At 38.8% G+C, this 26,169-nt stretch overlaps 1 protein-coding gene across 1 annotated transcript; it reads right to left on the bottom strand.

Annotated features, from left to right (window-relative positions):
- Window positions 1–288: 288 nt before the first annotated feature.
- ALDH7A1 (aldehyde dehydrogenase 7 family member A1) lies at window positions 289–21,182 on the bottom strand. Its single transcript, XM_072416017.1, has 18 exons — window positions 20,971–21,182; window positions 16,756–16,809; window positions 14,797–14,862; window positions 13,962–14,042; window positions 12,109–12,232; window positions 10,692–10,824; window positions 10,189–10,233; window positions 9,201–9,278; window positions 8,795–8,892; window positions 8,458–8,499; window positions 6,577–6,671; window positions 6,410–6,494; window positions 5,251–5,357; window positions 5,037–5,153; window positions 3,000–3,097; window positions 1,909–1,982; window positions 1,710–1,785; window positions 289–770 (listed from the first exon to the last, which is right to left on the bottom strand). The coding sequence occupies exons 1-18, from the start codon at window positions 21,160–21,162 to the stop codon at window positions 716–718; spliced, it is 1,620 nt and encodes a 539-aa protein (XP_072272118.1). The 5' UTR covers window positions 21,163–21,182; the 3' UTR covers window positions 289–715.
- Window positions 21,183–26,169: the final 4,987 nt, after the last annotated feature.

Below are 26,169 nucleotides of genomic sequence, written 5' to 3'. Positions count from 1 at the left end.
CAGTACGTGGTTCACCTGTTAAAACAATTTAGCACAATATATTTGGCTTTTAGCATTGGGCATTATTATTCAATTAAAATGTGTATGTGTGTTCCTGCCTGTTCACTACCCAGCTGTCAAATTTTGCCAAGCTGCAGATGCTCAACTTTGGCTGCCAGGTCAATCCCAGCACACAAGAGTGGCATTGCCTATCAAGATGGGCAAAGATTTCCCCTTCGGGAAATGCAGATAGTCAAGAAAACCTATCGATATACAATTCTGTAAAACATTTAAACATGCACAAGCATATTTTTTTTAAAAAGATTTTTTAATTTTTTTTATCCCTTTACGAAATAGGCAGAAGTTTTACTAAACATATAAAGTACAAACTGTGTGTCAGCCTCAGAGCATAAGGCTTTGTTTCCATATCCAGTGTTCAGATGCTAAAACATTAATGACCACAGACACAGGAGATGGTGATTTTCAGGAGCCCAACAAGATACTCTGAATGTCTGCTTTAGAAAGGCAGACACAACGGTCTTCTGTAGTGAAAAGGACTACAAATTATCTTTTTTCTGCAAAAGTTTGAGTCATGAACACTTTTGCCACATTTTATTAGGAACATTTTTTACTCTGAAGGGATCAAATAGTCTTTCCCATAATTGTCTGCAATGATTGACCTTGAAGCTTTTCACCACATTGTTGTAGAACTAGAAGACTGCCACCCAGTGGCCATTTATTGGAACTTTATGCCTTGTGCCAGCGGCAATTCCTTGCTGTAGTTGATGGTACTGAAAATGAGAAAATAAAAATTGAGCTTTAGCAAAAATGACCTTTTATAGATTTAAAACTTTATATACATTAGAACAGCACAAAGGACTGGGGCAGTTGGGGGGGGGGTTCAAGAAAAAAACACACACAGCAAGGTTATACTCTAACACTGAAGCTGTAGAGGATTGTGTCAACAACCCAAAAGAAAGAGGCTACCTAGATTCAACAATCTGGGGTATTTATGACTAGTAAAACACTGACATGGATATAATGCATCCCTCATAAGAGTAGTTCACCAAAACTGCTGCTGAATATTATGATCATGTCAGTGGTGTTCAGCTCCTCAGTTTCTTCCAGCGGAGACATTTTAGCCAACAGTGAAAATGCCATTTATTACTGAACATGCTTATAACACAGAACTAAAATAAAAAGAATAAGCGACTTCTGCAGACCCCTCTGGAGCAGTCTTCCATACGGTCCCATGTTGTTCTGGTTTCATGCTTTGTCCCAGCGCTGTGCATGTGTGAGATTAGCGCACCCTATGACTGAAAGCTCTTTTTGCGCATTATAACTGTGGTGGTGAGACCAAATGGGAGCTCAAAACCTCCTGGGATATGTCTTGAATCCAGAGAGGCTCTGAGCTCCCATTCAGTCTTTACCATCACAGTGGTAAAAGAAGGTTGGGTTTTTTTTTTTAAAAGAATAAAAGTAAAAATGGTTTTTGTTTTTTCAATTTAGAAGTTCACTACCAAAAAGCCCTTTAGAAACAGTGCAGTTGTGTATAGCCGCTTTATTTCCTGCTAAGTGATGAAGCACATTGTTGGCATTTTACACTAACAAGATCAGACATTTTATGTTTTTTATCATTTGCAAAAGAGGTTTTGTATTATTTGTCAATGCATAACAAGGGTTCCCAAATGTAGTGCAGAGAAAGACAAAATCGCACATGGTTTACTCACCATGTTGACCTTCTCATATATTGTTTCCAGGAATCGCTTCCAGACTCTCTCCCACCACCTGTATGTTTCTCACCACCTTAATTTAAAAAAAGAAAAAAACATCCCTTTGGTAAAAAAGGAAAAGAAACCAAGCAGGATATGTTCAAATGGAACAAATTAGATTCCTGTCGAAATCAGACTATACAGAACTGACACTTACCAAAAGCACCACCAATTTCAGCTCCACTTGTTGGAATATTGACATTTACTATGCCACAGTCTGATCCCTTTGGCCTAGGAAGAAATAAAAGGCAATTAAAAAAAAATGTTGATAACATGATCCAATTCAATCTGGATTTCCACTGCTTATAGAAGTTTTGGAAGCTGTTAAATTTGTAACAATGTATTCTGTTGCAGATTAGTGAATCAATGCACTGTATTGACCAAGACAAGTAACATCTATCCCAGGGGTGGGTAAACTTTTTTAGTCAGGGGCCACAATCTGAAAAAAATTTGCCACAGGGGCCGGGTCGATGGTAGAGTAGGCATGGTTATGCCATTGTGACGCCATGATGGCATAACCCCACCCACTCTCCCATCGCAGATCTGAGCCTGCGATGGGAGAGTGGGCAGGTTGTGTGCAGTTACACAGCCCACTCACTCTCCCATCGCAGCCTCAGATCCTGGGACGTGTTCCGCGGCTCTGGCCGATGCACCCAAAGGGCTGGAGAAACAATCCCATTTAGCCGTATACGACCTGCGGGCTGTAGTTTGCCCATGCCTGATCTATCCTGAACTGGACTAAAATGCCATTGAACAAATGTCTAGTTATGTTAAAAATTCTAGTTTTTTTTTTTTTTTTTTTTAAACTAGGTTCAAATTTTTAAAGAGAGCTGCAGTACAATATACCATCTTACCAAAACACAATAAAATTTCACAATCTCATTTAGGGGATATTTTATGTTTATTTAGGGTTAAGACTGAATTTACGGGGTTATTGGCATTTATCTGGTGTTTAAGTCAAGTTACCTTTGCTAAACCATCCAACTTAAAACCCAACTCCCTAAAGCAAAGGTTAGGTTCTTGACACCCTGTGCTCATAGGCAGTGGGTTAATACGTTTGGGGCATCTTTTACAACTCAAAGTTGTAAGATGGTGAATTTGCAGGAGATTTTTTTTTTCTTAAATCACCCTAAATTTAGAATGAGCACAGCCAAGCACAATTCCAAGAATGAACCCTTGGCACCATTTATACGAGTAATTTTTTTTTTTTTTTTTTACACAAAGACACAACAAAATATGAACTTGTACCCAAGCCAGCGGAAAATTCTTCCCAGGTCCTTTGTAAAAATGCTGCTTGACAGACCTTGTTTAACTTCATTGTTCCACGCAAAGGCTTCTTCTTCAGTCTAACAAAGAAGGCAAATGTAAGAGATCAAAAAGGGCAGAAGAAAACATTTTGAAGCCCTGAATTGTAGACTAGTTGCATGTGCAGATCAGTACGGGATGGTCTAGCATTCAGCTTGTGTCCCACACTGGTTGGTAGATGGCAAGGTAATAGACAACCAATATCAAAATGGCATATACACAGCCACATCAATAACCTCAACTGAGATTAGTTTTAAAAAGTATGTGTATATTATGTGAAGGTTTTCACCCATTCAGAAAAATAAAAGTTTTGCAGTGGACCGAAGTGTCCAATTATCAAGTCTCCCACCCTAAGGCAGACCAGCTAAAGAAGGGATCAACTTGCTCACTCTGCCCTATGCAACTATGCAGTTTCTAAATATGCAAACACAACAAATATAAAATAATTTTGTCAGTTGCTCTTTTCTAGCTCTAAAACCCCATACTTTATTAGAAACATATTACTAGTATTTTAGGACAAGTGTGCAGCCTTTGTGTAATGAAACATTCATTTCAAAATCCAGTGACCTTTTGTAATCACCAATATTACTTCCATCATTTAAGAATGCAGCACATTATCTAGCTGAAAAGAGAAAAAACTAAATTTTTCTGAAAGAAAAAACTGCTATATATTTATTTAACATTTTAACATGTTTCTTGTCCAATGATTTTATTTTACTTTGTGCAAAGTGGTGTATGCTTTTATTTTAGAATAAATGACCTACTAATGACTTCCTCACTCAACCTCATCACATGTGTGGCTCCAAGACCTTTCTAGAGCTGCCCTGACTCTCTGGAATGGTCTTCCACGTCCTATTAGGCTTGCTCCTACTTTCTGCTCTGCTTACCTGTCTTCTTCAGTCTTTTAAAACCCTCACTGCTTACTCACCATTCCATATTACCCCTTCTATTGTGCGATACCTCCCACACCTAGATTGTAAGCTCTTTAGGGAAGGGTCCTCTCCTCTTCCTGTGTCACTGTATAATTTGCAGCCCCTATTTAATGTACAAGGGCTGCACATATGTTGGCCCTAAATAAAGCCTCAATAACAGTAATAAATATTTATATAAATATTATGTTTACACACATCATGCAGATATCAGCTGTTCAGACATGCAGTTTATTTTGATCAACCTGCGAGAAAGCAACCACTGTGCAGCACTGCTAAAACTTGAATGTTCCAACCTGGAATATACTTCTCATTTTTTGGAACCCCCTTCCCATTTCCCCCAGTATGTGGTGTCTGGACCTATTGGGAATATGCACACACTATTGTTGGTTCCATATTTGTTTTACTACCTTCAAAAGGTTAAATAAATAAAAAATCTGCACACAGGCTATGGACACAATGGGATGCAATTGCAAGAGTGATTTGCTTTCTATTAAATCAAATCATAGAAGTTCTAATTCTTCCCTGCTCCACTAAGGTGTATTTTTCTGTCTTGATTGGAAAGATTATTGACCTGAAAAAGTTAGTGTACAAATTTTCCAAAAATGGAAAAATTTTTAAAGAGGCTCTTACCTTCCCTGACAAAAGACACCAGCACAAGTGTACCTCTTTACCTGTAGTTTATAACCGAGCTTGAATGCATTAGAGTAGAGTTACTCAGCAGTACATCATATATCTGGCACATAAGTTAGTTTTCTATACTTGGAAGGTATAAAAGGATAACTATAGGTAAATCTGCATTACCATTACTGAAAAATGGGCACCCTGGACTCCTCCTGAGGTGAATTACAACAACCATAGGCTCAGCCTAAGACACCAAGTGGCACTGATCATGTAAAAGTGCTGAAGGAGCCCTGGAGCTTTGTTTTGCTTATGAAAAGCAAGATGTTCTAAATCCTTTATTAAACACATTCTAATGCTAGCTATTACAGTGCCTTTCTAATAAGCGGACGTTCATTACTACAATCTAGAGGAAAGAAAATGGATTTACCTTGAATTTTATTATGTAGAGTATTGGAGCAAAGGTTTCCTTGTGAACGACTGGAGAGTCATGAGCAAGGCCGGTGATGATGGTTGGTTCAACAAAATTCCCAGGAAGATCAATTACCTTTGTTAAGGATAACAGGGAAAAAAAAAAAAAAAAATCAGTTATTATTAAACAAAGCTGTTATTACCACACTAATTCTCAGCTTCACTTAACATACCTTCCCACCACACACAACGGTACCACCTTCACATTTTGCTTGTTCAACAGCAGAAAGGAACATTTCTGCAGCCTGCTTGCTGTGTAGAGGTCCACATAATGTCTTAGCTGAAAATATATACAGGGTCTTTAAAAAGCGCAGAAAAACGTCATCATTTGATATATAAAGACTTAAAGAAATTAAAACCTCCCATCTCCAATTCCCTGGAGATGGAGGTTTTAATTTCTGGCTTCTAACAAGTTGGTAAACAGTTATGTTTGTTCACTTAAGGCCAGAAAACTTCTGTGGTTCAAGTATACAATTGTGTTCAGAATAGCAGCTTGTTTAAAAAAAGTAAGTAAAGCTTAAAATTTTTACAAATTGCTTTGTTTTTTGGAGGTAAAACCAATAGGCAGCGGAATTGTGGAATGCAGTCCAATCATCCTGGACAGGAATTTATGTTCACAGGTGCCAGAAGTTGGTCGACTTCATGCAACAGGGATGTGCAGCAGTTCTCAGAAACAGGGAATCACTGAACTAATATTTAGTTGTATAAGCAAAAGGAAAGAAAAATCTTTAAACATATTTAAGTTTATACCGTGAATGCTGCTATTTTTTTCTGAACAGCCTAATATTTTCTCTCTTTTTTTTCTCTAAAGGAACACCACACATTTATAAAGTGTTGGAAATAAAAACCATTTCAGCTTTATTCACTTTTTTTAAACAAACTGCTATCATTCTGAACACAACTGAATGTATAGTCACCTTTTGTTAGTGATATAGTGGAGGAGAACTAAAACCACTGCATGTTTCTCCAAAGGGGAAAATGTAATAAAGGAGGTAAATTCCCATCTTAGTTGTCACCAAATCATTTGTCCCCACTGGATCATCTCCCAGCTTTCATTCTGAACAATAGTCACCAGAATAAAAGAAAGCTTTTGCTTGCATGCTTACAAGTAACACAATTGTAAAACATGTAAGTCTATCATAAATAACCCTTCAGATCCCTACATCTGAGGCAGTCAGATTCTTATTAGACTAACTAGTTAACTTACCCTATGCTTTTTTATAATATATATTATATTTCCACAAATAGAATACAAACATGTAAAACATTTAGATTGTATGATAAAACTACAATTTACTAAAATTGCACATGTTCCTTTTAAATATTACTTACGATCCCAGGGGTCTCCAATACGCACTTGTGCATAGGCTTTGGAAAGCTTCTGAACAATTTCCTTATAGATTTTCTCATGTAAGAACTACAGGTAGAGAATATTGGGTAAGGACACAATACAACACCAGCAACCAACCAAGTCACAAAACTAGTTAATCAATTCTTACCAGGCGTCTGGCTGTAGTGCATCTCTGACCTGCAGTGCCCACCGCAGCAAACAGAACAGATGGGGTGACCAGATTAAGATCAGCATCTTCAAACACTATAGATACAGCCAGAAAAGGGAATTTGCATTACAAATTTCTTAAGTCAATTAGTTACTTACAATAATTTGTTTAATATTTCTTCAAAGGCATTACAGTCTGCTGACCCACAACTAGAATACAAGAAGTCTGCCTTATCACAGAAACAAAAAGAATTTACACAGCACCAAGAACTCCCGGCATCACTCGCGTCTCCAGACCAGCGGCCTCTCTGCCTATGCGTGGCCCCGCATTTTATAAAAGCAAGTGATGCCGAGAATTGAAGTAGCACCATCACTCCTGTCTATTGAACAGCAGCCTCAGCACTGACCCCATGAAGTTTATACTGACAGGTAAACTCAATAATCCGGAATTATCATAGAGCTATTGCTATATTAATTGTTTTACTGTGCCAGAGAAATGTGAAAATAAATGAATGTAGCAATGTATCTGGTTTCACATTGCATTCTCTGGCAAAGTAAAACAATTAATCTAAATAGGAAGATACAAGAATACATGAGAAGAGCATGCAATAATATGCAGTGGATTCATCTAAATTTGTTCCTCGGCACAGTAACCCTATTGCCACATGATATCCTGATCCAACATTTACTACTATGGTTACAGATATAGACAATAGTGGGCACAAATATTCTTGCATAACATGTCCTCTGCTGCTTTACATTTATCCCCGGTTGCTTAAGAGATTATTTCAAAGAAAAACTTTTCTGTGAACAATTAGGAATCACATGGTGATACTTGTTATTATTTTAGTGAGGAGGGACTTCCAGCCACTAATAACATTAGGCTGTGCATTTTTTTTTTTTTTTTTTGAAGCAGGGAATTGTAGTAGCGGTGCTATTTCAGTGAAGAGGGAGTTCCAGCCACTTATAAGATTTAGCCCTGCATTGGCCATGTCTGACATTTCCAGCACTCCCCTCAGCTACACATGGGAGGTGCCAGAGTCTTTTGGCATTACAGGGGCTTCAAGTTTAGTGCAGGCAGTCAGGATTTTATAAAATCTTCCGCGGTTAGTCAAGATGCACAAGCGCCCCCTCCTCTGTTGACATTATTATTATTATTATTAAACAGGATTTATATAGCGCCAACATATTACGCAGCGCTGTACATTAAATAGGCATTCATTAGCGAATAAAGAAAGAGGCATAAGATTTTTTCTTAAATAAAATTTTTAAAAAATCTTAGGCCTTTTTTTAACACGAGAAAACGTGGTAAAAATGGGGGAAAACGCAGCATAGACGTTTTAAAGGGAAGCTCTAAAATGCTAATGAAAACGCATAAAAACACAAAATGCAGTAGGAACGTTTACATGCGTTTTTAAAATTGTCTGTGTAGACTTAGCCTTATAGTTGTTTGATTCTTCGAGATGTAATACCATGCACATTCCCATGCAAACATTGCTATTATTTGAACTATGAATGTATACTATATAGACACAGGTTTATGCCAAATTGTATCAAGGCAATGACTGCAGATGTGCACACACTTTTTATGTACAGGTATTTTATGCTATTGTAGATTTCTTCAGCTTGTTTGTCTAAAAAAATATCTTTTACAAGATATTATTGTAGAGTGAAGAACTTTAAAAAAAAAAATACATGAATAAGAACTTTAAACTGTTACCTTAACCCTACTGGTAGTAAAAACCTCAGAATGGAACAGAGTATAGTGTACGGGCATAATATGCAATTAAAGAACTGACCATAAGTATCACAACATGCACAGGGTTTAAACAAATTGATTTAATTTTAAGTTCTGGTGTGGTTTTTTTTTTACAATACTCACCAATGATTGCGTTGTTTCCCCCAAGTTCAAGTAACTGTCGACCTACAGAATGTAAAACACAGAATATTAGCTTCTCTACAGTCTGGCAATGTGATACTAGAAGAACTCTGAGAAGAGCTGGTTTACAGAAATTGATCCCACCACCGGTGAGTTGGAGGCTCATTTATATGTTTTATGTTGTAATGGCAGTCATGTGTACAAGTATTACAAAACTTTAAAAGTGCATGCAGAAGCAAAATATTTCAAGACAAGGTTTTAAATATAAAAAAAAAAAAAAAAAAAAAAAAAAAAAAAAAAAAAAAAAAAAGAGAGAGAGAGAGAAGGGTCACAAACTCACCAAACCTTTGTTGAACCTTTACAGCTACTTGCTTCCCCACATCTGTGCTACCAGTGAAAGACACCAAATCCACACGCTCGTCTTCAGCTATAGCATTGCTGGAAAAATACCACAGAAATGTCAGCTTCATCTGAATGGAGTACATTTTATAAGTGAATGTGGGATATACAAGACATTTTTTAGTTTGTCTACATATACTAGGCTATACTAAATTCAACAGTCATCTGCCCAATACATCAGTATGTTAATATAATCTAACCTAAGCGTAGTTATGTGCTAACTGGTTTAAAATGCTATCTGGTTACCATGGTTCATCAATGGTTTCTTCAGAGACATGCTCTTGGGAAGTTGTATAGGGACTAGTCTAAAAAAAAAAAAAAGTATCAGCAATTATAGATGAGCTTACCCAATGTCAGATCCACCACAGGTCATTGAGCAGATTGCGCCAGGCAACTTATTGTCCTCTAGAACTTGTGCAATAATTCTATAAAAAAAAAAAAGGCAAAAATAAACTTGGAAGATCAATTTATGTATGGTGAGCCAATGTAAATAAATATATGTGATTGGGGTAACCAAATCATCCAACTGCTATGGGACCTAGGGCCAAAGGAAACCCAAGTTCTTCCTCCTTTCCAGAGAATGTCTGTGCAAATGCATTTTTTTTTTCCAATTGCCACGTATTAGTATCAAACAGGAGCATTTATCCATACAGATGCTGCATGACGGCGACTAGGCTTTCTGAAGAGAGTCGGATGTGTATGCAGGGTCAGGAACTCCCTCAAGGTTTACATACCACAAGAATACATTTTAGCCAGCTAAGCACAGGGATGACTAGTTTTTTTTTTTGGGTGGGGGGGCATTGGTGGGAGGGTTTACTTACTTAAAGTGTACCTAAATTTAAAAAAAATTTACTTTACATAAAAGGGTTGTCAATCATTTTATGTAAAGTGAAAAAAACTGTTTTTTTTTTTTTTTTTTTTTACACTTGGGATGGATGAAAAAATGTTTTTTTTTTCATCCTACATCACCTGATCTTGCGCCTGGGTCAGGTGAGGTAGGATGAAGAACCAGGAGAAAGAGAAGATGGCCTGCTCCGGGACAACGCGGGACCCGATGCAAGACATCGGATTGCCAGTTTTTAGTTTAGTTCCTCTTTAAGTAACTTTATGGTTACTTTAAGAGTTGTTATATAAATAAAATGCCATAAAATGGCAATTAACCAAATGGAAAAAACAGACCATCCTCTGTCACTGCATAACAAATGTCTGCTTGGCTAAATGGTTTTGTACATTAAATAGTATCTGATCAATTAGGTCATGTCATATGGTCATAGGTAATGATTTCCATTCAGCATGAAAATAAAAACAGGTATTCGTGTCTAGACTAGAACTTACTTTGTTACTGCCACACTAGTAAGGGATGTGGTTGGGGCTCCTTTCCTAAAAAAGGAGTAAGATAAATTAGATATTTTTTTCTTTTTAAAGCAGCGCGCACACACAGAACATTGGCTAAACTACGTTGCATGGTATAGAAGAATAATGTATACTTTACAAAAATAAAACCCCTTGTGAATAATAAAACAAACTCCCAGCTTACGGCAAGAGATCTGTATAATGCAGACGTCAGTAGAAAAGTAAACATTTTATATTTACATTAATGGCATGATATGAAAGTCATTACAATGCCAACTGCTCATTTTAGGATAATATACAATACACTGGAAACCATTAGAATTTTTGAGCTCTGATGCACTACATACATCAGAGTTCACTACTATACAGCTGAAATACAGTAAGAACAAACATTGTTTATTTGGCCATAGTATATTGTGCACACTGCTTTTTGCATGGGGGGGGGAGGCACTACTGTTTATTACCCAATTTATTCTAGTCATTACCATAGACAGACATCTCCACAGACCAAAGCCAGAGCATTATTCCACCCGTACACTGCAACCGGAAAGTTAAAAGCAGTGATAATGCCAACTAAACCCACTGGATTCCACTGCTCAATCAGGGCATGTCCTGGTCCTAAAAACACAAGGTAAGAAACATTTATAAATCCATATTCGCACTGTAAAAGTACACAAATTAAAAGTTAATAGAACTGGAAAATTATTTCAGTTACAACCATAATCACTGCCTTTGGTGCTTTTCTGTTACATTAAAAATTTAATTTTTAGTTTTCACCATCCCTATTGTACAGTGCTGAATAATATGTTGACGCTTTATAAATCCAAAATAATAATATTACAGACACCAATTTGTTGAGGTGGTGATGTGTCAGTCCAATACTACAATAGTATGCATGTCAGAATCTTTTCAGGCTCCCCTTATTTCTGTAAAGAGGGGCAGACATGAGGTTCTCTAAAAACATTCACTTTAACTAGGGCATACCTTACATTTTCTGAGATGGTTTTCATGTTTACTTATGTACCTAATTTTTTGCGGAGATTTTTTTCCCAGCCTACTCCATGCCCAGTCCTGGATTATCCATTTACCTTACATAAAATAATGCAGGTAAAGCAAGAAGCTTTGCAATGGCAATGCAATTGACATTTTTACTTGTGAATATTTAGGCAGCCTGATTTCACATAGGCCTTATATGGGAATATAAAGCTTGCCATAGACTGCTCAACAGGTGCACAACCATGTAAATGATAAATATTTTACCTGGTTTCAGCCATGCATGTAATTCAGCAGGGAGCGCTTCTTAATAGGAATGTACTAATTTCTGCTTGATATTGTTTAATGTAAATAAAATGTTGCATGGTTACTACTGTACTTTGTTTCATTATTTTGCGAATATGGCATCCCTTTTGACCTGCAGTAACATGAAACTGAGTAGCAATGTCTGGTAAAGGACTCTGACAAGTTTTTTTCTTTTAACAACATTTGTTTCTATTTAATGGATGCAAAATGGTAAATATTTTAGCTTGTAGAGGATTCCCATCAGATTCCATTATAGTGCACGTTATGTTTTTAGTACCTTTACACTAATATCTTAGTATAGGGGAATATATCGGAGTAAGAGAATGTCTCCCACCCTCCTCTCTCTCAAAGCTCAGATTTAGTTTCTCAATCAATATTCAGTCTGTGATAATAAAACTGAATGCATTAAAACAGTAAAGAAAAAATTTTTTAAACAATTGCATATGTAAATATTAATTTTTAATATATGTTCTGCGTAAATGTTAAAGCTTTGCCAAGTTTTTTGTTCTGTAAATAAATTCATGTCTAGATAATATTGGTCATTAGCATTATTCATTTAGAGATGGGGGGGGGAAGCAACACAATATTAAAAGGGTAATTTACTTTCTGATGGTAGTATGGGTCCACCAATAATACGGGAAAGGCCAACCGCATAGTCACAGATGTCAACGTATTCCTGGACTTCTCCAACACCCTCTACTAGGATCTTTCCCATTTCTAAAGAAACCTAAAATTTTAAAAAAAAAAAAAAAAAAAAAACACGGTCGTTCAATCGTGACAAAATAAAAAGTCCTTTCTACAATAAACCCTAGCCCAATCACAAATTTTTAGAGTGTCTCAATACAGAAAAAAGATATGTAAGCGTATAGTTGTAGGCTGGTGAGGGTAGTGATAGCATATGGCAGGCAAGTAATCAAACTTGAAATTGTAAAATATACTTGAGTGACCAGGAAAATAAAACATGATTTCATGAAGTGTAGTCTTTTTTTATATGTGACTTGTAAAATGAACTTTAAAGCAGAACTTCAACTTATTTGTTAATAAAATTTAAAAAAAGCCTGAACTTCTGCTTTAAGAGCAGGGGTTGATGTGGATGATTCAATCTCACCTCAAGGACATATAAAAATGGCTGCAATAAGAGGTTTCTATAGTATGTCAAGAGTCTGTAAAATACTGTTGTAGTTTTTTTATAAACTACCAAATACTATTCAAATGCTAGTAAAAACTGAGATTCCTCCCCGTCCAGAATGCTACTTTAAAAAGTCTCTGTTTATACTCAGGGCACACATTTAAATCGCACTGTTCTAATGTATAGTGTAAAGGAAAGCCTTGTTACTCAAGACATTATATTTTGATATACATTTTACAAAAGGACCCAACACCAACTACTGGTGACCAACAATGCACAAGAGATCATTTAAGAGCAAGTGACCCATCATAATCAACTCCAAAGTACAAACTACACAACAAAAAAGGGGGGCTTTATAAGGGCACTAAGATTAAAAGTCTACTATGGGAAAGAAAGTTATGAGGGCCACGGGGGACCCAATACCATGTTCCAGGTGCTATCATTTTAGGAAGATTGGAACATTAAAGATAATCGGTTGCTTTTCCTTTCTTCAACCTACTGTTCTTGACTTCTTCAGCACTGCACACGTTTTTACCCTTATATCTCATTCACAAATTTCTTCCTGAAATGGGAATAAATGAAAAGCAACCGTGCCATGTATACATGCATGCCTTTGATATGCCATCAGGTAATGCAATGCAAGCTTGAAAAGAGAAAATACTGTTTATTTGTGGGTATTTTTCAATTCATTGGGGCCAAGCAAGGTCCAAGTATATGGTACCATTTTGCCTTAGACAGGGACAGGGATTATATCCCCAACGGCAACAGGGCTGTGTATGATTTATATGGAAAAAGTAGTTTGTGTATGTTATATGATCCAGGGATAGGTATCATTGTGTTTGCTTCACACCAAACATGGGTCAGAACATATAGGAGAAACATATCTGAAAGAAAGTATAGATAAGAGTACTAAAGTGCCATTTCATTTGTTTTGCAATTTTAAATATTGCGTTATATCAAAACCCTAAGCCTGATTTGGAAGCAATTATATATACCATATATTTTATTTTGAAGTGGGTATTTTCAAGTTATTTCAAGATAATGGCTCATTTTTCATTTCCTCATAGATGGGTACAAAAAAGTGGGTGTACATGCCACGATTCTCTTGCACAGGAATCACAGGTTTAGTACACATGAACAGATCTGTGGCCAATTTTGTTTTTGTCTATCTGTCCCAACTGATAGTTAGAAAATCTGAAACACGGAACACATGAAACCCTGCGTAGGGTGAGGATAGAGGGAACCACGGGTCAGAAGGGAGCTCTCAACTAGATTTACTCAATCATTCATCAAATCATTGTAAAAAAAACCTCTGGAATAACTATACCAGATTTCCAAGAGCTGTAATCTTTTTTCGGAGTGCATCACCAATCTGTCTCACTATTTCTCCACGTTTAGGAGCTGGAACCTAAAGAGGGTAAAAAAAAATTTATAAGCAAGAAATGACAGCATCATGCTTAAAACCTGGACTACACCGGAGTCACAGAAATATATTATATTTTAACACTATATTGATGGGACTTAACCTGTAAGTTGTTATCCCCATACACATGATTACCAATATTGTACAAACCATATAAAGAAACAGTGCTGCAAACTAATCAGTGTTCTCAGTATTTCTGTACACTTTAACCTCCCTGGCAATATGAATATTAAGTTTTTTTTTTTTTGTTTTTTTTTTTAAAGCTGTACATTTAAAAATACTTCATCTTTTAAATTTCCCGCCTCCCAGCCACACACTCGCACACAGATGCCCGCCCGGCATCTGCTTCCCCTGGCCATGCGTCCCCAACGTGCAGATGCTGGGCATCTCCAGGTTACACATCACTGGAGGACGCCACGGGCACCGCTTACCAGGTAAGCTTTTTAAACTCCGTGGCAATTCCGCCCCGAGTGTGGCTTGGGGTTACCGCTTTTGGTATGGAAAATTCACCCTGAGCCACACTCAGGATAACCGCTAGGGAGGTTAAAAAGCAGTGACTTTTGGGGATTGTGAAAGATGATTACCCCCAGAATAGTCAATCTTTAGCATAGCTTCTTTCTTAATTCCATGTCATAGCTCTCCCCTTCTGGTAATGTCTGAATAACTAATGACCCAGCATACCTACAAGGCACCTCTCCTAGTACATTATAAACATCAGGCCTTGACCTGTTATACTTACATCAGCCCAGACCTTCCAGGCCTCTTTAGCTTTAATAACCGTTTCATTGTAATCTTCAATATTGGCCTGAAATTAACATGAGACAAAGTAGAAAGATAGGAAATCAGCAATTTTTGTACTGTTTGTGCACTCATCTCTTCGCGAACACCTAGGTGGGGAATAATCGAGCAATCATGCATCAGGTGCTTATTGCACAATAAAACACAACTGTACATTACTGGTTAAGCCACAAAGAAGCCTGGAGCAGGTATCCAGATTGTGGCATTTTCACATGGAGTTCCAACTGTTACCCATCCCTACCGACTAGCTCCTCCTATGCCTGACATCTTTGTACATTCTGGCATGCTTTGGTGCCAGGATAACTTGTTTCTATGTGTATGTATGCACTACTTATTCCTGGTCAATATAAGATGGCTGAAGACACACAAAAGCAGGGCAAGAGGTTGCCACTGGTGAGGGAATTATGGATACCACATTGCCAAAGTTTAATAAAACGTTTCAAACATGAACTGTTCTGCTTATAAGCAGCTCGGCAATGCTCCAAACTGTCCCCTAAAAGCAAGCTATTTTCCAGTTGTGTGCGGTCATCTTGCCTCATTGTCCAATGTTCAGAAAGTGAAATCAATCTGCAAATAGTGGCCCCCACCATCTGGGACACCTCTGACCTTTATTAGTCACATGCCACTGCACTCTGCATACATCACCAGAGAAGGAAAGCTGTTAGATAGTAATGAATACTAGGCTGTTGACAGTTGACAAAGAAGACAAAACTTGCATAGCAGTAACTGTGCTGTTTAGTCTGCAGTTTTTCAGGGAAAGAATAAACATTTCTGAAAATTGACAATCGGGGATATTCTAAGAGTAATGTAATGTTAACACTTGGGGAAAGGAAAGATTTACTCCAAGAACCTCTACAGAGTATTGAAAGATGCATGAAATTTTTAAAATTTTGCATAGTGCAGTGGCTGACTACTTCCTCTAATACTTCCAAAAGATGGCACAGCAGCAGCATTTTTTGGGCATTAGGGTGAATTGCAATAAATTAGGTAGCCTATTGTGGTGCATTACAGCCTGTTCATAACATCCAAAAATTTTCTGCATTTTTTGCAGTTTACACCAAAGAGAAAGTTTGAGTTAAATAATTCACAACACCAGTGCTGGCATTGGGTGGGCATGACTTCTGATACTATAGTCTTTATTGCAGTGTCATATGCTGGAATGCAGAGAAAACTTCTACTTCTGGAACCATGCTGCCTTTCTGCAAAAAAATGTAGCAACAGGTGCGCAACTGACAGCCAACCCAGCCTGGGACAGGAGAGGCTGCACTCTTAAGAGCCAGCAGAATACAGGTTGGTGACAAAAGTAAATGAACTCCAGCATTGGTGTTGATAACTGCAAAAATATCAACACTGATATCAGTAATAAAAACCTTAAGCATTAAGAGTATGGACCTGCCACAATACCCCACAGTATGGATGGTCAATTACAAACTTGTGTCACCACCACACACCCCACATTCAAAGTGTTTTTTTAATCCACAACCCCAACCCCCTCCCGGATCACACATTGCATCACCACTTTTTTCTCCTCTATCTAGCCAGAACTTTTCTTGTTCTGTTAGTTACAGATCACTCCCACAAGAATTCTCTTCTTTTCAGTGCCAGATGTTTGAACAAAGTGTTACATTACCTGGAACCCCATAACCCTTCGCAGTTTTGGGTGCCCCATAAGTGAAGGACTGAGGCCAGGACATGGCACATGCAACATGCCCTGTTACTTCTACACACAGTCCTTGCAGGCTGATCACCAGGGATATAGTGCATATCCCACACTCAACAGCAATGGCATGTTGAGTTCTAGATTACAATGCAAATGCAGGAGGAAAAATAATTATACATTTATATATCAAACTACCAATAACAAACAAGAATACCAACAACAAACTACATTTATGCTCACCTGTCTAACTCGAGCAATAGGTAAGTTGTTTGCAGGACAGTATGATGTTACCATCTGACAAAAAAAAAAAAAAAAAAAAAACACGTATTAGCAAAAACAGAATTACAAATCATTTACCAGGTAATAAAGAAATATATTTGTTTTAGTGGTTCTACTAAAATGTTGCTATGCCTGCTTTTAATATCATTATATACGGTCACATGATAGTACAAAGTTGTTACAGAAGAATGGGGAAACCACTGGATTTAAGGATTTTAGTAATGGGTTGGTCTCTACCCCTCCAAGTATGATAGATGGTGATATCTGCCATGCCGAGATGATTGACAACACTGAAGTATGAAAAAAGGATGTGATATCACTTTATGCCACTTTATTGAGTAGCTGTTCGGGTGAATGATTTCCAGACATTTGCCTGCGGGCTAAAGATCATGTCAAGTAGTGATCAGCAGTTATTCATTAATGTCATGCCAGGAAGTCACTGCAATCCCAAAAACAATATGTGACGCGTATATCTGTTTATGAAAAAAAAAAAAACATTTTCAAGATACAGTATTTTTGCCAAGCCCTGCTTAACCCATCAAATTGTGCTACACGACAGACATTTGTGGAAGCACGCACCATTCTCACCACCTACTGCCATGACAGGGTTTTTTTGTCCATATCATTACCAGCTTCGACAAGAATGGAAGATAGTTCTCTACTTTCCAATAAAAGCATGTATGAGAATCACTGCAGACACTTTAAATTCTGTTTTATTAAATGTGAGAATATTTACAAGAAAAAAAAATTAAGGGGGGGGGGGTTTACAGCAGAAATATACCATGCGGCACTTACCTATCCACGCTCCCTCGCTGCCATCTTTCTTCAGCCCAGCAAAGATTTTCAGCCATCTTGATTGGCAAAGCCAGGAGTTCAGAATTTCCCCAACCAAAGCTGGTGCTGTACATGCAATGCCCTCAGTCCCACAATGATCCTGGTCCAATTGCAGGCCCATCTCCCTTTTTCCTGGCAGGGGCTGGACAACAGGCCCTGCCATCTTCCTCCTTCTGCATGAGTGAGATTGACACATTCAGGAAAGCGCCTTTAGCGCATGCTTGATCTTGGACATGTGCAGAAGTAGTTTCCAGAAATGTAAAGTAGGATATTGGTCCTACCCTTCAAATTTAAAGCAGGACAAAATTAAAAAAAAAACATGTTAAATTTATATAGAAGGGCTGTGTACCCTTCTATGTAAAGTACAAATGTTGAGTTTAGGTACGCTTTAAGGAAGAAAAAAAAAAAAAAAAAGGAAATTATGTTTATATAACTACTTTAGGAATGAGGGGAATACTTTGGTAAAAGTAAATCAGTTTCGGCTAACCCTAGATCTTAGATTTTCTTACATAGCCCCTTTTTCCTGCACCCTTAGAGGGACTGTGCAGCATCCCACCCAAGAACACAAGTTTGAGTCAGTGGGGTGGTGCTGGTTATGATGTTTAACAAATCTATCCTTACTGCCAATTATCCTGAACAATTCCATATATTCTAGGGAAGGTTTCCCAACCTGCAATCTATAATATTATTACCAACCTTCAATTAAGGACCAATAATCCTGTTAGGATTAGAAATTGCTGGAAACCATATGTTACTCCATACTACAGGACACTACACTGTATGCATGTTTAACTAAAGATGTATTTTATCCTTCTAAAAAATAATTACTTTGTAACACTGTATCTTCATTATTGTGGGGGTTATGGAATATGGATTGATCTGGTCATAAAACAGATCATTAGAGTGTAATAAACCAAAGGCTCACAACTGTGGATTCCAGGGGACTGTAGACTGGAGCTTTTTACAACATGCTGCTATTATCAAGTCTGCTAAGGTTCTGTGAAGAAGGCAGTTAAAGCAGAATTATATTCCCTCTCTGTTCCTATAGATTTTGCACACCATTGCTTCTTATTGTTCAAAATAAGTACCTGAATAGGTTAAACAGGGGGGGGGGGTTAAAGGTGAGCTTCTGATTGCTGTGTAAACAAACCAGGAATACTGTAGTTACAAAAGAAATGTCAGCAATAAGATACTTTTCTGTGACCTAAACAACTATTTGGCTGCTTCAAGCATTATTGTACAGGGAATTTTGTTTTTTTTCCATACAAATTACATTACTTTGTGACAAGGAAAGACAGGTTTCTATTGTGTGTTATGCCAGACTGCAATTCCGCTCCAAGTTTGTTATCCTCCTGCAAGGACAGACTCTCGCTTGTCACATGGTTGATTCTTTAGCTGCTGTAGGGCCATATTGTTATCAGACTTATGGGGGGGGGGGGGGTGAGGGTTGCTCAGTTTCATCCATCCCCACCCACCCGTTTGAGTTTTTCGAAGTTATCCATCATCATAAAGCTAACCACACATCTAGGGGCCATGGCTGCCATTCCTTGTCTGTAATGAAACTAATGGAACGGCTGGCTGCTTACGACACTAACTTCCAACTAATGAATTCATAGATTCCAGCATCCAAACATCACCCTATTCCCCATTTTTCTTCCTCTTATCTGCATGGACTTAACAAGTGTACACATGAGGGCTACCATGTCTTTAGCCTCCAGTACTTTTATCCTCATCAATGATTTAGTCCCTGATCATGCATACAAGTCAGGTGTTCCCTCATCAGACCTGTGTTTTTATAAAGGTCTGGGACTCCCTACAAAGCTTCAATGACTACTGAACACCTTAAAGCGTACCTAAACTCAGAATTTTCACTTTACATAAAAGGGTAGACAACCCTTTTATGCAGGGTAAAAATTCTGTATGTTTTTTTTTTGTTTGTTTTTTTAAGTGCAACATTTTTTTTCCCCCCATCTATGTCACCCGATCTTGTGCCTGGGTCGGGAGACGTAGGAACAAGTACCCGGAAGCAGAGGAGAAGATGGCGGCGCAAAGATGGATGCGGGACCTGATGGAAAAGACCTCCGTAACGATTGACAGCCCTTCGGGATTGAATGCAAGTGATTTTTTTTGCTTTGGGGAACTTTTAAGTTGAGTTCTTCTTTAAGGACAGCAGCAGCCCCATGTTCTTATCCTGACAGCTTCCCTTCAATACCTCCCAATAGGAAAGGGGTGCATTTACAACTTTAGGTGTAGGTGAATGTGAAATATGAATGTCGTCGTGTGGTCACATACTTCTGTAACCACATAAATGTATGCAGGTGGAACAGACTAAACCTACACATTGAATATATCCTGTGTGTTGATTTGTCTTTGTAACATGGCCATTGCAAGGCCAATACAGCAAAGTGATCTCTGGAAATTCAGCTCATGTAATGCCAAGCATTTTGCTCTCCATGATCTATGAAAAGACCAAAGCTAAATATGTGTTCCCATTAATGTGAGGCAGCACAAGTCTCTTCCTGCGGCATATGGCTGGATGGAATGAGTCACGCTGTATAATAACCCCCTGCATCGGTATTATACAACTCCATGAACACGGATCTCTTAGGACGCCATGGATAAAAATGGAAGTTGTGACAACTGTAACAAAAGAGCAGAGCAGCTGCACCCAGGGCTATGTTATCAATGATCTGTATATCATGGTGGGTCGGTGATCTGTGCGTCACCCATCGGATAGAGAAAAATGCAGAACTTAATTACTTTTTAGCTGATTCAGCAATGCCAAGCAAACAGGTGACATGCACACTTCTATCATATGTGAACCGAATGAATAAACTTTACTATAGCTAAGGTATTTTCAGTATTTAATCCAATTAGAATTCTACCTAGAGATCCTGCAAGGAGAGTTTAGCTCAGGCACTTCCTGTTACAGGTGACAACGATCTGTTGTGCTTTCCTGATTATCTTCTATGTTGTCACCTATCAGACAGGCTAGTCCGGCACACATTAGGTAAGTATGGTCGGTGGCATCTGGCATCAATGCCATGTGGATATTGCAGAAGTGGCTGCAAGAAGTCAGCTTTGCGTGGCCTTAGCAGACCAGATGGCATGCATACAGGGGTCACATCTAACCTCAGTAATCCAATCAGGAATGGGCTCTGTCTTGTTGCTATGGGTTACAGCACATGGAGCTTTGTGTGTCAGTGGCATGTATTATTATGTATGTGCATGCAGAGCAGTCATAGCTGCAGGGTCAGTGATAAAGTCCTAACAAATGCCACGTCTGTCCTCTGAGCCCATGCCAAGGACTGGCAGTGCCCGGGGCCACACAAGTGCACATACCTCTCCTCTTCCTCCCCATGTACCATTGTACACACCATCGTTTTCTTCCTTCAGACCCAGCTCTTTCAGGAAGGAATACTGCGGCTTGTTTATTAATAGAGAAGACATAGCTGCTGTCCGCCTGCAGCAGGAAGAGAAGATTTTCCTTTTCAGCAAAATCTGCGAGGAAACAGAAAGAGGTAAACGCATCATGGTGATCCCTGCCTGGCGGACGAGCCGACTAATAAGAACAGGCGTACGGGACCCGCCCCCATGAGTTCTCAGCCTGTGATTGGTCAGGACCAGGCGCGGCCCACTCGCCTCTTGTCACTACAGATTGCTGGTTGAGCTCAGCCAGGACAGGCCCGCATTACTGCCACCTGCTGGACACTGCCAGACCTCCTCCTACTTCTATATACTCCATATTATTCATCAGCATTATCTCTGCTATTGTTCAGTCTGATAAACACATTTATATGTATAACAACATTTTATATATTACATGTATATATTTAACAAACCAGTAGTTTAGTATTTTGTAGGCCAGCTTGCTTTGCATGTTTTTGCAGCAAAACAGATGAACAAAACTGATGAACTCATTCCATTGAAATACTGTATTTTTCGGTGTATAAGACGCACCTTTTCTTCCCCAAAACTGGGGGGGGAAGTGGGTGCGTCCTATACGGCGAATGCATGTTTAAAAAATATTTAAAACCGGTAACATACTTACCCGATACCGCGATCCCGCGATCCTGCGTGCTTCTCGTCTTCTACTCCTGGCTGCAGCAGACCCAGTGAGGAGAAGCCTGCACACGCGATCCCGGAAGCAAGCGTGCCCCCGCGATCCCGGAAGCAAGCCGGCGGAGAGAAACGGACAATTTTTCCTCCTTTAAAATTGGGTGCGTCTTATATGCCGGAGCGTCTTATACGCCGAAAAATACGGTACTTTCACTTGTCCCCATGTTTTATTCATTTTAAAACACTGAGTATGGAAAATGTTTGATTCTGTGAAAAATGCAATAAATTCCTTACTACATGTTTGAGCTAACAACACAGAATGACTCAAATCTTGGCCACTACCTGCATGGAGTTTGTATGTTTTCTCAATTTTTGTGTGTTACCTTCCACATCCCAGAATAATTCTAGTAATCAGTGTTCCTACTAAATTGGCCTCAAATTGTGTTGGGTATAGAAGCCCTGGGACAACCCTGTGGAATATGTTGGGGTTATAGAAATACATAATAATGATAATATATGCAATATGGAGGGTTGCTTGCAGCAGCAGGGTTTAGGCTTAGTCAACCCGGATGTTTTCCCCAGCGTTTAACTTTTAAAGCCCATGTTTGAAATTCCCATGCATTCCAATGGGCTAATTAATGCCAGGGTGTTTCCTTCAGGCACGTTTTTCTTAATCCTAAACATTGCTTGCAACGTTTAAAAAATTAAAACGCTGGGTTAAAGCTGGAAAGCGCCCAAAAACGCGGATAAACGTGAGTAAAGGCTTCCATTGATTACAGTGGGGCGTTTTCCCGCAACATAGACGTTTTTCAGCATTTTAAAGGCACGCTTTAAAATTCTAATAAAAGTGCATAAAAACGCATTAGGAACGTTTACATGTGTTTTTAAAAATTGTCCGTGTAGACCCAGCATTAGTAAAAACAATCTTCAGGCTGCTGGCTGGATTCTTTAGGCTATGTTCAGACTGGCAGTGAGGTTGAAGTGCAGTTAGCATTTGCTCATTCCAGTGAACCCCTGTCTCGGGGGGAGTCACTACATGTATCTTCTACCCATGGCAGCCCCATTTAGAATAAATAGGGGTGGAAGTGAGCGGTACCAGTACTTCTCACTGCTATTATCTCTGACGACTCTGATTCTTTAAGAACCAGCGCTGCATTGTAAGTGACTAAGCAGCTAGCAAGGAGAGCCACCAGGAGCTGCAAGGAATCACTTAATCCCTCTCCAGGTCTGAAGCTACCCTTCTCAGCAAGTTGCCAGAAAGCACAAACCTAATTTAAGATACAAAATTTGCTATGGTGAGCAACTAACAACCTGTTTTGCAATCCCTAAAAAAATCTGTCTACTTACAAGTGATGATTTTACTCTTCACATTCCCTTCCACGTTAGCTCAGGAAAGGCAGCTTGCAGATCATGACCTACATAGAGCACCTGGGCACTAAGTTCTGGTGAAGACCTGGACAGGGACTAGGTGGTCAAGGACCCCTCCCAACTTTTCCCTGGCTGGCTCTATGACCATAAAATCAGACCCTCCTCAGTTAACAAGGTCTCCACAGCAGCTAAATTGTATGATGGTGTGGAGGTTAAGTAAGTTCAGCACAGGGGCCCACTGTGGGCTGCTTTCACCAATGCCTGGAGCAAATAATACATAAAATGGATCAATATCAGCCCAGGAACTGTAACAATTTTGCAATACATCATCTTATATTTTCTGTATTTCTGGCATAAGTGGAGAGAATTCATAACCAATGTATTTCTTTCAGGTAAATGTCCAATGAAGCATTGAACCCACTGAATCAGCATAATAGGCAAGTAACTTTCAACAACAGGTTTAGCAGTATGCTGCTTTCAATGTGTTTTTCAGTGTTATCTTGCTTGCTTTCCCAAAAATTTTCTTGCTTGCAAATCTCAGTCACTGAAGCTCAAACTACACACACATCCCAATACTTAAGTGAAGAATGCATGTTGTCTGCCACCCATCCATGATGAGAGGTTTCTAATTGTTAATAGCACTGGTATTCGGCGCTCCCCTCAGGCACGTTGTCTTGGTGTTACTTTCCATTCTGCCCTCTCCTTTACCCCCCATATTCAGAACATTTCCAGGTCCTGTCACTTTTACCTACGCAAAATCTCCAAAATTCACCCCTACCTGTCCCCAGAGACCACCAAACTCCTTGTACACGCTCTTATCTCTCATCTGGACTACTGTAACATCCTTCTCTCTGGTATTCCACTAACCCGACTCTCTCCTCTACAATCTATTATGAATGCTGCAGCCAGACTCATCCANCCTTCCCACCGCTCCTCTTCCNCTGCATCTCTTTGTAGATCTCTACATTGGCTTCCATTTCACCTTAGAATCAAATTTAAGCTCCTGTGCTTTGCCTTCAAATCCCTACACAGTTATTGTCCCACTTACATTTCTGACTTGGTAAAAAAATACTCCCCCTGGCGCTCTCTTCACTCCTCCAATGACCTACTAATGACTTCCTAGTTCGTAGCTCATCTGACCGGTAGGGGCACAAAGGATACTACCGGTAGGTATGCCACTATAGGTAAGACTACCATCACTGATATATCACTTGTCCACTCTACTATAGTCCTTTTCTCCTCTAGTACTTTGTACTCTACTACATACAGTAAGATCAGGTGGTAATATATTAGAAGAACTTTACACACTGATCTGTCAACATTTGCTTACAGTTTGACCAGAAAAAAAAATATTCACCAAGGAATTAATTCATCCAGGGATTCAAATTGCAATATAAGCAGTGAACTGTGGCCAGTTGAATTATTCAGCCAACAGAGATTTTGGCTCAAAAGTTGCAGCCTCAGCATTGCTCATTGAACTTCCTTTCACTGTTTTCCTTATTTGGGACAGAAGAAATACTTTTGCCAAAAAAAGTTTTAGTCATGCAAACTATCAATTGCAGACAGCTGTGTACTCTTAACAGTATAACAAAGTATACCTAATACATACATTTTAATCTGACAGAACCATGCCCCCTATGCTCTCCTTATTTCCTCATTTAGCAGCATCATGTCTCCTGCCTTATTGTGCACCAATAGTGCCATGTCCCTCATGCCCTCCTTTCTCCACCATTTAAGAGTATCACGTCCCTGACTTCTCCACCAGCACCATGTCCCTTGTTTTATCCCATAGCCATCAAGATGCATTGTTTATTGTTACAGTATACACCATATGACCAGTACCATGCTGACTTTATTATCCAACAGCACCATGTCGCCCATATCCTCCTTCTTTCATTCATTATTCAAGAGTATCATGAAAATACATCTTAAAAGACATTTGCTCTTAATGTTTTGAATCCCAGGACCATATCCATTCCAGGTTAGCTGGATCACCCAGGGTCCCCCAATATAGTCTATCGTTCCCAGTCTTGGAGAGCCCTAATAAATCAGGCCCATTATGTCCTTCTGTCCTCTGTGTTGTACATTGATTTATTTCTTTCCCTGTTTACATAATACCAAGGGAATAAATTCCTTGGCAGTGCTTGTCCTTAAAACTTCTATTTAACATTTTTGGTAGTATGTTATGTAGTGGGTAGAATTTAGGGGGTAGAACTTTGTATAACAACCATACCTTGTAGTGGAGGAAGGATGGTTGAAATGATGATTATGGATGGTTCCATGTAGAAACCATGTGAAAATATAACACAAAGTCACCAGCACTCCAAAATATGTGATTCTTGTTTGATTATAAAAGCACAGGAACATATTGCCTTGAGGATGGGACACACAGCGCCGAGGCATTAGTTTTTCAACTTGTTATGAAGGTGCTTTTATAATAAAGCAATAATAATGTATTTGGGACTGGAGGTGACTTTGTGTTCTGTTTCCTTGGTCTTTTGGGGGTTCTTCTGTTTAGGATGATTTATGAAAGGTTTCCATGGCAGAGTTGTGCGGTTTGGCCCGTTATTGGAATATAGAAGCAGACAAATGTCCTCCATAGATAAGCAGAGCAGTAGGAGGTTTGTTTGCTGGCTATACTGCTGCTAATGTGAGTTACTCCTGTAGGCTGAATCTTCTATGGGGAGAAAAGCATGTGAGTATATGGCCCAGGGATTGGAGGAGATTGATGCAAATTTTTGGAGGCCAATTTTGTGTAAAGGGACAGCAGACAGAACTGTGACACAACATGTTATGTGAATACTGGGACTGCATTGTATAGATTGGTTCTATAGATTGGTGTGAAAGTTAAACCTTAAATTCAACATAACTGCAAGAGGAAAGAATTTAGTAAGCCGGATAAATAGAATTCTGGGAACGTAATATCCTGCAGGCAAAGATTTGTAGAAAATTGACAAGCAGCCAGTATAAAACAACTGTGAAAAGAAAAGCACTTATACTGAGGCATTTTAAGATTTATACATAATAAATATATATTCTGTTGTTGTTTTGTTTACTTTTACAGTTTCTATAAAAACTTTATTTTACAAATAAAAAGTACTGCAGAGTACACTC

The sequence above is a fragment of the Pyxicephalus adspersus genome, chromosome 6, assembly GCF_032062135.1.
Source record: "Pyxicephalus adspersus chromosome 6, UCB_Pads_2.0, whole genome shotgun sequence".
Taxonomy (NCBI): Eukaryota; Metazoa; Chordata; class Amphibia; order Anura; family Pyxicephalidae; genus Pyxicephalus; species Pyxicephalus adspersus.
This window is presented reverse-complemented; position numbering and strand designations above follow the sequence as displayed.